Below are 13,977 nucleotides of genomic sequence, written 5' to 3'. Positions count from 1 at the left end.
GGAGTTTTGAGTCATCAGGAACTTGATGCAGATCTCCCCCCTAGACTTCCTTGGATGGCCCGTGGGAAGTCTGCGCATCTGCCCATCTAAAGCCGTCCACGCGAGGAGACCAGGTCCAGCGCACGCCCTCGGCCCGGCTTCCCCAGGGAGAGCGAGCGTGGGAGCGAAGGTCCAGCGCGACTCCCTGACCCTCCCACGCTCTCTTTCCTTCCTGGCCGGACGGACGCACTTCCGGCGGATGTGGGGGCGGGGGCTCGGCCCCGGAAACGGAAGTGAGCGGCGTGGTCGGCCGACTGGAGCAGGGTTGGAGGAGGCGTACGCAAAGCTGTTTCCAAGATGGTGAGTGAGCGCGGACGGCCGCGATGGCGGTGGACATCCGTGGCGCGGGCACGGGCACGGCTGCGCGCTCCCGGGGGGTGCCTGCCGTGGCCATGGCTCGAGCTGCGCGCTCCCGGAGGGTGCCTGCCGTGGCGTGGCCAGGACCCGAGCTGCACGCTCCCGGAGGATGCTGGTTCCCGCAGGACCGCGCGCTTAGAGCCCCGGGGCCTCCTTCTGTAGTCGGGGCGGACGCACAGGGCACCTCTAAAAGCCATCCTTGTATGGGTATTGGGACACCGCCACGCCCCATCTCCCTGGGGTTCTAGAGCTTACTGCTCCCGAGCTCTGTCCACGACCGCTGGTTGCGTTTATACAACTCAGCCTCGATTTACGAACATCTCCCCATTGCCATGTGTAGGGGTGCAGGTTGTTGCGCCCGTTTTGTCCCTGTAGTGACTGCCTGGACTTCCCCATTCCGCCCTCTGGCCTCTCCTCCTTCCCCGCTTTCTGTTTCTCTTTGAGCAGACTCCTGAGTCACCATGGCACAGACGTGACAAGAGCACTCCTTGCAGTTTATCTGCCCACGGCCAGAAAATGTGTGTTGGCAAATGCCGCTGACCACTGTACAGGAGTGTGAGAAACACTCGGGAATGCGAGTGCCTTTAGGTCTTTGTAGACTTTACTTTTACCTGACACTGTATTAGAACCTTAAAGAGCCCCGTGTTTTACAGAAAGACATTGGAGAGGCGTTTCTAGGGTTCAGAATTCCTCTTTTGTGTGTAGGGAAACTTTGCATTGTAGGGCTTCCTTAATATTGGGGAAGCTCTAATCATACTGGCCTAGTCCTGTCTGTCACAGAGTAGGTGACAGTCCACGGAAGATGGCAGGATGGCTTCCCATGGGAAGGAACAGTGCAGGCTGGTGAATTGCAGCCTGAGGCCCTGGGCTCCCCTTCTCAGATGTTAATAAGGCATAGAAGGGGCCTTAGCAGTCAGTGTTGGCCTTCAGGTGTGTTTTAGGGGAGCCTTGCTGTGCAGGGTTGGAAAATTGGTGGGGCCCAAGCAGAACCCAGGGTTTGCTGTCAAGTTAACTACCAAAAAGCTACTTTCTCAACAACAGTTCAGGATAGAGTAGGATTACAGACCAAGTTGTGCACAGGCTTGCTTGCATTTATTTTGACATGAGTGGGTTAGTGGTGTTAGCTGTGGTGTGACAGTGTCGCACTATCTCAGCTAGCTGCATTTATTTTCACTTCTAGAAAGAACCCTTGTCCCTTCTCTAGGCTCCCAAGACCTCGTTCCCTGGGTGTCTGCTGTTATCCATGCCTTTTATTGCTGTTCTCAGATCTGTCTGTGAGGCTTGGCGTTCCCCTGTATTCTGTCCTCCGCCTTTTCATTGTGGTAAACGCTACGACCGAAGGGAGGGTCCAACCTTCCAGGATTGTCAATGTTTGGGTAAAATTCATGGTCTTTTATATAGATGACTGTCCATCTCTGAGTTGTACCTCTTTATTAGTACGTTGGTTGAGGTTTGTCTATTCATGTCCTTACATTATGATTTTTTTCATAAATCATTATTTTTCATAAAATGTTGTCCCTCTTGGCACATTCAGCAGCCAGCCCAGCAGTCCTTCCACCACCCCCCCCCCCCCAAGATGTGGGACCAGGCACTGTGCCCTGCGTGCTGGCTACGGTAGAACGGAAGGCTCTCTCTGTATGTAGCTCCCGGCCTTCCCCGTCTCAGTCCTTTCACTCACGCTGGCTTTGTGCTGCAGGACTCCAGAGGCCTTGGGTCGCAGCTGAAGGACAGTATTCCAGTCACAGAGCTCTCGGCGAGCGGGCCTTTCGAGAGTCACGATCTTCTCCGGAAAGGGTACGTCGGGTCCTTGTGCCTGTGCCTCCCGTGGGTTCTTTTCAAGGTGCTCTTTGAGGATGGCTGTAAATGTGTCTTTGATCTGGTCTGTAGGGAGGTAAATGCTCAGCTAGAGGCCTGCCTGGTCCTTGCAGTGGGGGAAGCATCTTAGCAGCATGCAGACAGGCGTGCACACAGAAGGACCATCTCCTAGTGCAGGATACCATGTAGGGTGATCGCAGGGTGCGGGGGCTGATACTGGGGATTGAACCTGGGATGTCGTATCGTGGGAGGCAAGCACTCCGCCACTGAGCTACAGCCTTAGCCCTTGATACATTCGGAGTCCTACTGCTCGTAACGCAGAGCCGTGGGCCTCCTCACGCAGCTCACTGCTGGGAGCCACTAGAATGATTGACACGGGACCGCAAGCGTGACTTGAGGTCAGGTCCCCAGCACTCATAGAAGCGAGGCCAGCCTTGCCAGTTGGTGGTCTTTGGGTCCAGTGAGAGACCCTGCCTCAAAATACAGAAGGTGGAGAGCAGCAGAGCAAGCGCCTAATGCTAGCTTGTGGGCTACGTGTGCCCCGCGCGCACAGGAGTCAAAGCCTTCTATACAGAGCAGGACGGATGTAGGTATGAACTCAGAGAGACTGAGGCAGCATGCACAGGACCTGCACAGATCTAAGCCAGATGGGTCCCAGAGCCAGGGCAGGAAGTGGGCACAAGCCCCCATCCCTCACCCAGAAGCAGCTTGCAAAGGAAAATTTTAGTTTCTTCATTGGAACCCAACACTTAAGGTCAGGTCCCCATGCCATGGACAGCCAACACAAAACAAGCTCGATGGTAACTGTAGAAGTTTCGTTTGTTTGTTTGCTTCTTTCCTTAATATTATTATTGTTATTGTTGTTTTATTTTGGTTTTTCAAGACATGATTTCTCTGTGTAGCCTTGGCTGTCCTGGACTCACTTGTAGACGAGGCTGGCCTTGAACTCACAGTGATCCGCCTGCCTCTGTCTCCCAAGTGCTGGGATTAAAGGCGTGTACAACCGCCACCTGGCTTTTATTTTATTTTTACATATACATTTATATTATTACACATGTATACAATAAACTAGTTAAAGCAAGAAGAACCATGACGCAATCAGGAATTATGTAAATGTTACATTCTTAGTGTTTTGTCTATTTGTATTTGACAGCCTTGAAGAAAACATCTTTCCTATCTTGGTGCATCTAAAATTCTGAATGTAAATCAATATCTATCATATCTCATCTCTCTAGACCTAAACAGCTATCTAGATCTAAAAACATCTTAACCCCAAAACAACTAAGCTTAATTGTAAAACTAAACAACCTGGTCTTCAACCCCATCAGAGACTTGAGAAGGAATAAAGTTAATTATCTGAGTAAACAGGAAGTACAAGTTAGCAACTTCCAAAATGAGAAAATGACAGATAGTTTGCTGTCTGGACAGTCACCGAAAACTCTCTGTAACATTGGAGCATCATTTTCAGCCTTCTGGCCCAATATATCTGACAGACATATTTGTGAGGCAGGAACTATTGAGGACTTGCTTGTCCTGTTTTGGCTAGGTTTGGCCATCGACGCTGCCTGCATCCAAACTTGCCCATTTTTAGGCAGAATTCTGTCTGTGACAGAAACGAGGTCATTTTGCCCAGTACTGGCTTGCCACATTTGAAACCATCTCCATAAGGAAGTTCTTTGATGCTCATCATCCTCTGTGAGGTAGGCTGTATGTTGCCAAGAGTTAACTTGTCTTGTTGACACAGAATCATTAGACTAGTAAAAACATCTTTAAATGCTATATTCTGTAGGTCTCTAAAGTTTTTGAAGATCATATTTTTGGTTTTTGGGGACAGGGTTTCTCTGTAGCCTTGGCTGTCCTGGACTCGCTTTGTAGACCAGGCTGGCCTCGAACTCACAGAGATCTGCCTGCCTCTGCTTCCTGAGTGCTGGGATTACAGGCGTGCGCCACCACACCTGGCTTATTTGGCTCTTTTTTTTTTTTTTTCTTGCTTGTTTGTTTTGTCCTATTCTGGCTTGTTTGTCCTTATTCTTAGTTGCCTGTTTCTTTTCTAACGAGAAAGAAAAGGTGTAGTTTTGGCTGGGCCTGGGAAGAGTTGGGGGGGGGGATGGTGGTCAGAACACAGAGTATAAAATAAATCTATATTTAATTTAAAAAAAAAAAAAAGGAAAGGGGGGTGAGGCGTGATGTGTTGTGGCTGCCTGGTTTGGGGTCCCAGTGTTGTCATCTATGACTGGGGCTAACGGTGCAGACCTGACGGTGAGGAGTAAGGGAGTCACACCTGAGAACGTGGCAGTGGTGCCTGGTCTCACCGATCACCAAGTAGTGGCTGCTGCTGTTTCTGTTCTCCAGCTCCCTCCCCTAGGTGCCCACTTCTGTCACTTGTTTCCAGTAGTCTGTCCTTGTTCGGGCATACAAGCTCAGTACGGCTTTTGGTAACTACACCTTACGTGTATTTGCATCTTAGTTTAAAACGCTGGCTCTTCCTGCAGTAGGATGGCGTTCTGGTGTGGACTCTAGGCACAGACATACTCCCTTTTGGATTTGTAGTAAAAAGACACAAGATGTTGCCTCTTGAATAGGAGGCATAATTTGATTCATAAAGGCTGAGGGCTGCAGAGGTGGCTTAGCAGTTCAAAGCACAGAGAACCCTGGTTCAGTTCCCAGCACCACATGTGGCTCACAGCCACCTGTAACTTCTGGCCTCTGTGGGAACCAGGGCACAGACATACTCACAGACAAAACACAGACAATAAAAGCAAATAAATCCTTAAAGGGAATTAATAGACTAGCTGCCAACCAAGTCCTGGTGAGTCCTCCCCCGCCCCCCACATTCATGAAATGCTGCCTCTTTTCTTCCCAGTTAGCCAGTTCCTGCATAGGAGGGCTGGTTCCGCGGCCCCCCCTCCCTGGTGATGATCTGTCCACACGGGTTCTCGGTGATCGGCTGTTGCAGGGTTTCTAGGGTTGTTGATGCCTCAGACCCTGGCTTAGACAGAACTTAGCATGACAATGACCAGTGGTCTGGTCCTGGCTTGGGTCTCTCCAGCGTGTGGTGTGACATATCTTTATGGAAGAGCCTTAGGTACTCTGTCCTAGGAGCAGCATCCCAGCCAAGTGGCAGTGACAATAAACACATGCTTAGGGAGCTCTTCTAGAAATAGTCTCATCCGTTCGTTCATTCATTCATTCATTTTTGAGGTAGAGTTTCTCTGTGTAGCCCTGGCTGGCCTGGAACTTTGTAGACTACACTGACCTTCATCAGATGCTGGCATTAAAACGTTCACCACCATGCCCGGCCAACTTAAAATATTTTATTGGAAGGTTTAGGGGCTGGAGAAATGGCTCAGTGATTAAGAGCACCGGCTGCTCTTCTAGGACCTGGGTTTGATTCCCAGTACCCACAGGGCACCTCATAGCTGTCTGTATCCTCTGAGGCAGCACACACTGGTGATGCGAAGACAGACAAGCAGGCAAAGCATCCATGCACGTAATAAATACATTTAAAAAGATTTAAATTTACTGGGTGTGGTTGTGCAAGCCTTTAATCCCAGAACTCAGGAGGCAGAGGCAGGGGGATTGCTGTGAGTTCAAGGCCAGCGTGGTCTACAAAGCAAGTCTAGGACAGCCAAGGCTGCACCGAGAAACCCTGTCTCAAAACCAAAAAAAAAAAAAAAAAAATTTACATGAAAGACATCAAAATAAAAATGAAGCTCAGTGGAAATAGTTAAGTGGTAAAAATGCGTACCACAGCTTTTCAATGGCATTACTGTCAATTACAGGTAGAGGGCATGAGTTAGTGCCTATCTGGGGACTGAAATCTTGAGCGAGTGGCACTGTTCAACAGGTGCATTTTGAATTTGGCTGTTTTTTGTTCACAGTCCTATAATCATACCCACTTTCTCTGCTCCTGTGCTGTTGAGCACCATCAAGAGGAGAACAGTGCTCTCACTTCCAGAGAACCCACCCGAGCACCGCTGTTGCACAGGCACATCTTGGGGTGTTTCTGGGGACAGTGCCCCAGGCTTGCTAAGCACGCGCTCGCCCACTGAGCCCCACCATGTTACACGCGCAGCTTTGAGCTGGGGTGGCGAGTGACGTGAAGCCCTGTTACATACTCGGGTTTTTTCCTTTAGGTTCTCTTGTGTGAAGAATGAACTTTTGCCCAGTCACCCTCTTGAATTATCAGAAAAAAATGTGAGTATGTCACCATCTTTTTTTTTCTCCTCTGCTAGGGAACCAGAAGTGGACGTGGGCACTTAGAGACGGACAGCCACGTTTACAGACATTTGGGGTACCATTGCAGGGGCAGGGAGAGACAGGCCAGTCCTGGCGCTCACTGGCTGGCTTCCCTGAGTCTGTGGGCTCCAGGTTCCTTGAGAGACCCTGTCTCAAAAAATAAGGTGGGGAACTATTGGGCGTTGACCTCTGGCCTCAGTGTGCAGGCACACATGTGCATGAACACATATGCACAGCACACATACACGCGCCACACACAGATGCATACACATACGTGGTATAAAGGTTATCACGAGTGCACTTTTATCAGTTATAGACATTAACTGCTGGCCGCCGCATTGTCAACATTGCGCTTTAAGAACAGCGTGGGTCCGTGTGTACGAAGCTTTAGGTTAGAGTTATGCTGTCTTCTCTAGTTCCAGCTCAACCAAGACAAGATGAACTTTTCCACCCTGAGGAACATCCAGGGGCTGTTTGCTCCCCTGAAGCTGCAGATGGAGTTCAAGGCGGTGCAGCAGGTGAGTCGGCCTCCCGCCCATGCTCACGTACCCCTGGCAGCTGCTCACAGGTTACTTCCCTCACGGCTTGGTCTGCCTCCCCTGTAGCAGGTGACCCTGGCTTCTTGCTAAGTCTTGGTGGCATAAGTGTCTGAAAACAATGTAGCTGTGTGCCTTTGTGCCTCTCCACCCTCTGTGGGCTACAGTGCATGCATGGTTGCTGAACCTGTCGCTAAGTCTGTGCGCGTGTCCTCTGCCTGTGTCGGGGTCCCACTGCATCTCACCTCTTCAGGCACAGCTCCCTGTTGCCAGCAGCCCTGTCTGTAGAAGACAGCTTTCTTGTCTCTCCTGGCTTTGCTCAGCAGTAGCAGTTACATAAGTTCAAACCCGTCTTACAGTTGTTTCACTCCCTAGCTGGCTAATTCTTTTGGGGATAGGGTGTCACCTTGTATCTCTGACTGGCATGGAACTTGCTTTGTAGCACATGCTGGCCTTGACTTCCAGGGGTCTGCCTGCCTGGGCCTACTCTGCAGGGGTTAGAGGTGTGTGCCGCCGCGCCTCGCTTGCCCGCTGTCTCCTCACTCCTGCTTCTACAGGCTCAGCTGCTGGAGGCTGTCAGCTCCTTGTCTGTGCCTGTGCTTCTTGCTCCTCTGAGCCAGTGTCTCTGGCTCCCAGTGTGTGGGTGTGTGTGTGTGGCGGTTTGCTCTTGAGCAATGCAGACATTTTACTTGGACACTGTATATAGGATTTGACGTGCAAAGCTCCTCCTTTTCTCCATGATTTTTGTGGGCCTGCACCCCATGTCCCCTTCCTCCTCTCCGAGGCCCATTCCCAGCTGTCGGGGGTCCTTGGGGTGTTGGTGCCGTTTTTGTTCTTGCCTTGCCTTTCCCACCTGTCTGTCTTGGCTACCTAAGCTGTTGACTTTCAGCAATTCTCAACCCGTTTTTCTGGTTGGGAGGCCCGCAGGCGTCTCGCATTTCACGTGGGCTCTGCACAATAACTTGTTATTCCTCCCGTCCTTATGGGTAAATAGGTTTCTGCCTAAGGCGAACATTGGAGCAGTAGCCGTGGTTGTTCCCCTCAGTGCCTTGTCTGCCCCCACTTCCAGAAGTCTGGTCCCTTCCAGATCTTCCTGATTCTTGCCCGCTACCCCATAACCCCTGCTCACCGCCCAGAGCGCGTAAAACAGCTCGGCGTCTGGCTTCCTGCTTTGGGCTTTTGTGTGTTTGTTTCCTGATACTGTGGGGTCTTTTCTCTGGCCTGGCTAGACCTGAGTCTTGCAGTCGTGCTGTGAGTGCCACTGACTTCACAGGCCTGTGGTGCTGGAAGCTGCCGGAAGTTACGTCCTTGCAAGAATAAAGCTCTAAGATGGCTTTAAAGGAGAGTGGCTGGAGTCTGAGTGTGGCTGACTGCTGTATCTAAGAGCCCAAGAATAACAGTCTGAAGGTGCTTGAGGGTTGGTTAGTCTTATTCTGTGTGGGGGGCCTTGCGTGTATGTCTAGTGATCACACTGACCTGGGTTCTGAACCTCTGTGCGGGTGCTGGGAACTTAGCCTGGTTCTCCAAGAGGAGCAGCCCGTGCTGTCAGCCCTGAGCCAGCCGTCTCTCCATTCCCTGTCCGTGTGAAATGGAGATCAGTGTCCAAAGATGGTGCTTGGCACAGAGTCCTGGCTTCCCTTGCTTTCCCTTCCCATCTCTGCCTTTGTTTAAGTCACACTGCTGGGCCTGGAGGGATGGCTCAGTGCTTAAGCACTGACTGCTCTTCCAGAGGACCTGAGTTCAGTTCCCAGCAACCACGATGTGGCTCACAACCATCTATAATGTGACATGATGCCCTCTTCTGGTGTGTAGGTGTACATGCAGGTAGAGCACTGTATACATAATAAATAAATAAATCTTAAAAAAAAAATCACACACTGCTAATAAGATGGATGCCTGAGTGTAAATACCATGTCAAACCTTCGCTCAGCTGGCTGCTTGTTTTCCTGATTCCCTTCCTGGTGTTTCACAAGCCCCGCCCACTCCTGACGCTCTCTCACGGCTGTCTGTGATTTAACTGCCTCCCAGACCCTTTGCCCTCTTCTTCATTATAAGTTCCTGTTTCTGTTTCTCTTTCTTCCTCTTTCTTCTCCACAATTCCTTTTTTGGTTGTTTGTTTGTTTTAAAGGACAGCTAGAGAAGTATTTTTTCACACGTAAAGACTAATTAACATTATAAGCTGTTGGCCACTGAGAATCATGTGTTCACTCTGGAGGGTACTGAGGGCCGGTCGCCCTGCACCTGCCTCTGCGGGTGATGGCGATGCGGTTGTTGGCAGTGCTGGCAGCTTTCACTGCTGACCACCCAGGACTCTCGGTCCAGCAGACAGTGACCTGCAGCAAGACTGAAAACTGAGTTTGGCCACACCCTGTCTGTTTCTGGCCTTTCAGGCAGGTAATGTGCACAAAGCTGTGTCACTGGCTCAGTGATGCTTCTGCCTGCTCAGCCTGTGTGTCCCCCAACCCCTGTGCTTACCCGTCCATACCTGCCCAGTGAAGACAAAAGAGGTCGCATTGGCTAGGGTTAGTTAGTGGTTGAACCGCAGGCAGCTGTGGCGGGTTAGTTAGTGCTAGGAAACCCAGGCTGACACGGCAGGTTATTAAGTTAGTAAAAGTTACTGTTCCCAAGTCAACACTCTTTAGAACTTGGTCTGTATCTGAAATGCGGGGGATTCGTTCCCACCGGCTGGATTCCAGTTTTACTTTGCTTTGTAAAATTTTCAAACAGTGAAAACTGTGGAATCACAGCGTGTAGTCCGCCTTCCCCTGGACTTTTCTAAACGGGCCCTTTCCACTTCCCCTCAAGGTTCAGCGTCTTCCATTTCTTCCGAGCTCAAACCTCTCACTGGACATTCTGAGGGGCAACGATGAGACCATTGGTTTTGAGGATATCCTTAACGGTGAGTGACTCGCCACCTATGGACCGCTGTGGTAGCAGCCGCAGTCTCTGTCCCCGGGGAAGTTGAGGGAGTCCCTTGTATTTATTCACAGTCTTCAGATAAGATTTAATGGTAACAACTGTAGAATCAGGGTGGCCTGTTGTTCTGAGATTAATTGTTTTGCCCGTTTAATGGTCACTGGTTCCACACCCTGTGCGTGGGAGCTGATGTCAGTTCTGGGGCTGGGCCTGAAGATCCACAGCGTCTGTGGGGCTGGTTTCCAGATGAACAACAGTTAGAGTAAAACTTCAAAAGCTGGGCAGGGTGGCACATGGTTTCAATCCCAGCACTCAGGAGGCAGAGACAGGAGGATCTCTGTGAGTTCGAGGCCAACCTGTTCTACAGATCGAGTTCCAGGACAGGCAAGGCTACACAGAGAAGCTCTTGTCTCTTAGAAAGCCAAAAAAGTTTTATTTTGTTTTGCTTTCAAACTGTAACCACCCTGCCCAGTGCTGAGGCTGCAGGGAGGGGGAGGGGGAGGGGCCTGCCAGACCTGGCCAGGTTCTCCCGGGAATGGTGCTGTGGATCAGTGAGAGACACACACAGCACCCTCTGCCTCCCCTCCAGACCTGGGGAGGGTAGGCAGGTCCCCAGCTGCCCTGGGGCTGGGGTGGGGGGTGGAGAGACCCAGCAGAACTACGCTGTTGTGTTGCTGGTGGACTAAAGGCCAGCGAGCCACTGTCCGGAGACTTTATGAATGCCAGAAGCCCAGTATCCCTGAGCATGCTTTAACCAAAATCTGTACTTACGTGTAAAAGGGGAGGTGGCGCTTGAGCATTATTAGTCACATGGTAAGGCGCTGGAGGAGGCTCTGAGTACAAAACAGTGACGCTTGGATCTGCCTTCACAGTGAGGAGGTGAGCTTTAGACAGGAGAAGACAGGACTGATTGTGAGGAATGTTGGGGGGCAAAGGACCTCCCGAATATGACACATAAGCTGGTTATATGTAGAGGGGAGACTGTGAGGCCAGAGAGACAGTAGCTTGCGGTCTGACAGCTAAGGCTTGTGACACGGTAGCCTGCTGCAGGTTTATGGATGGCAGAAGACACAGGGCACAGGAGACCTTGGATGGCAGATGTCCAGATGTTTGTCCACATTCTGTTTGTCTCTGAGCTGCACTTCCTGCCGTGTGAAGAGAGGGTTAGGCGTTGCTTGTGTAAGTGGTATGACTTGTTCCAGTGGGGACTCCGTGTCCAGCGTTCCTCGGCCTTAAATCAGGCGTGGAAGCTGCATGTTGTGGCATCTCTGCCTTCTGGGATGCAGTAGGCATGTGGGAGGCTAAGCGGGTCTTGTCTCAGCACCTAGATGGACACCTGAAGCCCTGAAGTATAATAGTCACAGTCGGGTCACAGTCGTCTTCCGTCTCGTGTGTTGAGCACAGAGGCCATTGTCTGTTGTGCTTTGGTGTAGACTCAGTAGCTCGGGGTAATACTGCTTGTTTTCAGGATTTCAGTGCGTGGGCACTGGCTCCGGGAGTGCGGGGAGCCAGGGAGATACAGCATGGAGTGAGGAGGTTGGAAAGCCGGGCGGGCCACATAAAGCCGACTGGGATGCTCTCCCAGAATGCACTTGGTCATCCTAGGCAGAGCTGGTGTGGCACAGTTCCTGTCTCAGGTCACCAGAGGAGCTTGAGGCCATTTTTTCTTGTGTTCATTCTCTGCATTTCTGAAGTCCTCGGTTGTGTGAGCTGGTGTCAGCACAGTGAGACTGCGGTATAGTGTTCTTTTGGGGGCATCCCTCGGTTGGGAGCTGTGTGTGTATAGATGGTGTAGCCAAGGGCTTCCATGGCTATCAGAAGCAACCATGGTGTCTCCTGCCTGGGCTGCAGTAATTGACTGCACACCTCTTTTTGAGCTCTTTTCTTGTGTATCAGCGAGTGACCTGCGGCTGCGGCTGCGGCTGCATACACCCAACCTGCAGCGTGGCCTCAGGCAGACAGTGTTGGCAAACTCGGAGCACCAGGACGACCACACTGGACTTGTCACGGTGCGTCAACCCTGAATTCACTCACTGTAAGCAACTGTGAGTGGAGGAAAGGCTTGTCCTGCGCCCTGGCAGCCCCCTGTGCATCTCCTGGCCTGTGGGCTGATGCTGTGTGCTTCCTGTTCTGGTGAGAGTGATGACGCAATCTTAGAGAGCTGGAGGTTTAAAAGAGGAACTGAAGGGTAACTGCCGAGCTTATTCTGTTGTCACAAACTTGAAGCAGGCTTGTGGTACTTCCCCAAGCCCGCTTTGCTTCCCTTAGATGCATGGGCTCGGTCAGTGGGGAGAGGGCAGACACTTGTCCAGGAAGCCTATGTTGCTAGGACTTGTCAAAGCTTCTCAGTGTGCTACCATAGGCCAATACAGCTTTTCCAGTCGGTGAACCGGGGGCAAGGGACCTTAAGGTATTTGTTCTTGCTTTGGAATTTGGATTTCTGTTTGTGTGTATATGATGGAAGAGAAAATGGGAAAGACAAAATGTTTTTGCAACTTAGATTGTTCTCAGTGAGATGGGAAGCATCAGAACCTTGGAAGTTCTTTTTCCTGTTTTCTCAAAGATACATTTACTTTTATGTGCACTGGTGTTTTTGTTTACATACCTCTGCGTGAGGAGGGCGTCGGACCGCCTAGAACTGCAGTTACAGAGGGTGAGCCCCATTTGTGTCCTGGGAACTGAACCTGGGTCCTCGGGAAGAGCAGCTGGCACTCTTAACTGCTGAGCCACCTCTCCAGCCCCCGTTCTTTTTCTTTTTAAGTCACCTATATTTCGATATGATTGACATGCTATTCCATGTTTGGGTGGACAGTTCTGTCTTTTCCAAGTATGGGTAGTTGGGGCCCTTCAAGCAAGAAACAGAATTGTTTCATCCCAAGCTTCCTTGGCCCCTTTGCTGTCAGTGCCCCACTCCAGCGCAGGCAGCCGGCTCTTTGTCACACTTGGGGGGTGCCATGAGGACCCCAAGTTGACTTTCTGTGTCTGAATAACCATTTACAGCACCTGTTTCTGTTTCTTTCCAGATCCATCACAGAGTGAGCTAATGGGCGAGCCGCACTTGATGGTGGAATACAAGCTGGGCTTGCTGTAATACACAGTGCTGTGCAGGGGCAACAGGAGCGCCGTTTGTAGCTGCCTCTGCTACAGGCTGATGTGCACAGCATTAAAGTACTGACAAGATCCTTGGTCGTGTGAAGTGTTTGGGTCTTGGGCTTTGGTTGTGAGTCCGTTGAAAACCTAGAGGTGGGTTTTAAGCTCTGAGGTTACAGCAAAGCCCAACTATTAAAAATGTGTTTCTTGTAAATGTTAACAACGCCAGAGCTTTCTCTCTTCCTATAAATGTAATTTTAAATACCCATTATTAGGGTGTTTTGGTTTTTGTGGGGTGTTTTGTTTGTTTGGTTTGGTTTGGTTTGAGACAGAGTCTTTCTGGTATCTAGCTCTGGCTGTCCTGGACTCACTCTGTAGACAGGGCTGGTCTTAAGCTCACAGGGATCCTCCTGCCTCTGCCTCCCAAGCGCTGGGATCAAGGCTGTGTGTCACCACATCTTGCTCCTTACTAGTATTGAGCCTGCAGCGTTCCCACAAGTCTCCTTCAGAGTCACATGTGTGACTGCGCTTGGTGGCAGCCCAGGACTGAGGGCCAGGTTGGCTCCACTCTGTAGGAAGGTGCATCTCAGAGTCAGAGCCCAGAATTCTTTCAAGTCGAAAGGTTTGAGTCCTGAGTTTGGTCTTTTTTTCTGTGAGAAAGTAGCTCCAGCAGCCAGGGTGTGTTCGAACTGCTGTGCTTCACAGATGTGCTTTGTGGCTTAGATTACCAGGTGATGTTCTGCTGAAGAAAAGTACAGGTCACTTGGTTTTAAGTTACACATCAGGGTACAGAGGTACAGAAATGTTTTTAAGTTCTCAGAGCATTTCCATTGTACACCCATGAACAAGTCCATGCTACTTCAAGGACACGATGGCTCTTAAAACTGTTGTTTACGGACCTGGGCTATAAAAACTAAACTTGTAGCTGCATGGTGGAGGGGCACGCCTTTAATCCCAGCACTTGGGAGACGGGCAGGCGGATCTC

The 13,977-nt window shown here is 50.7% G+C and overlaps 1 protein-coding gene across 1 annotated transcript; it reads left to right on the top strand.

Annotated features, from left to right (window-relative positions):
• Positions 1–202: 202 nt before the first annotated feature.
• On the top strand, positions 203–13,260 carry POMP (proteasome maturation protein). The gene is made up of 6 exons (XM_084762929.1): positions 203–339; positions 2,093–2,190; positions 6,348–6,408; positions 6,867–6,968; positions 9,792–9,885; positions 12,926–13,260. The coding sequence occupies exons 1-6, from the start codon at positions 337–339 to the stop codon at positions 12,991–12,993; spliced, it is 426 nt and encodes a 141-aa protein (XP_084619055.1). The 5' UTR covers positions 203–336; the 3' UTR covers positions 12,994–13,260.
• The last annotated feature ends 717 nt before the right edge of the window (positions 13,261–13,977 follow it).

This window comes from Acomys minous (assembly GCF_964271855.1).
Source record: "Acomys minous genome assembly, chromosome: 16".
NCBI lineage: Eukaryota > Metazoa > Chordata > Mammalia > Rodentia > Muridae > Acomys > Acomys minous.
The sequence above is the reverse complement of the archived record's forward strand: the minus strand, read 5'-3'. Positions and strand labels throughout refer to the sequence as shown.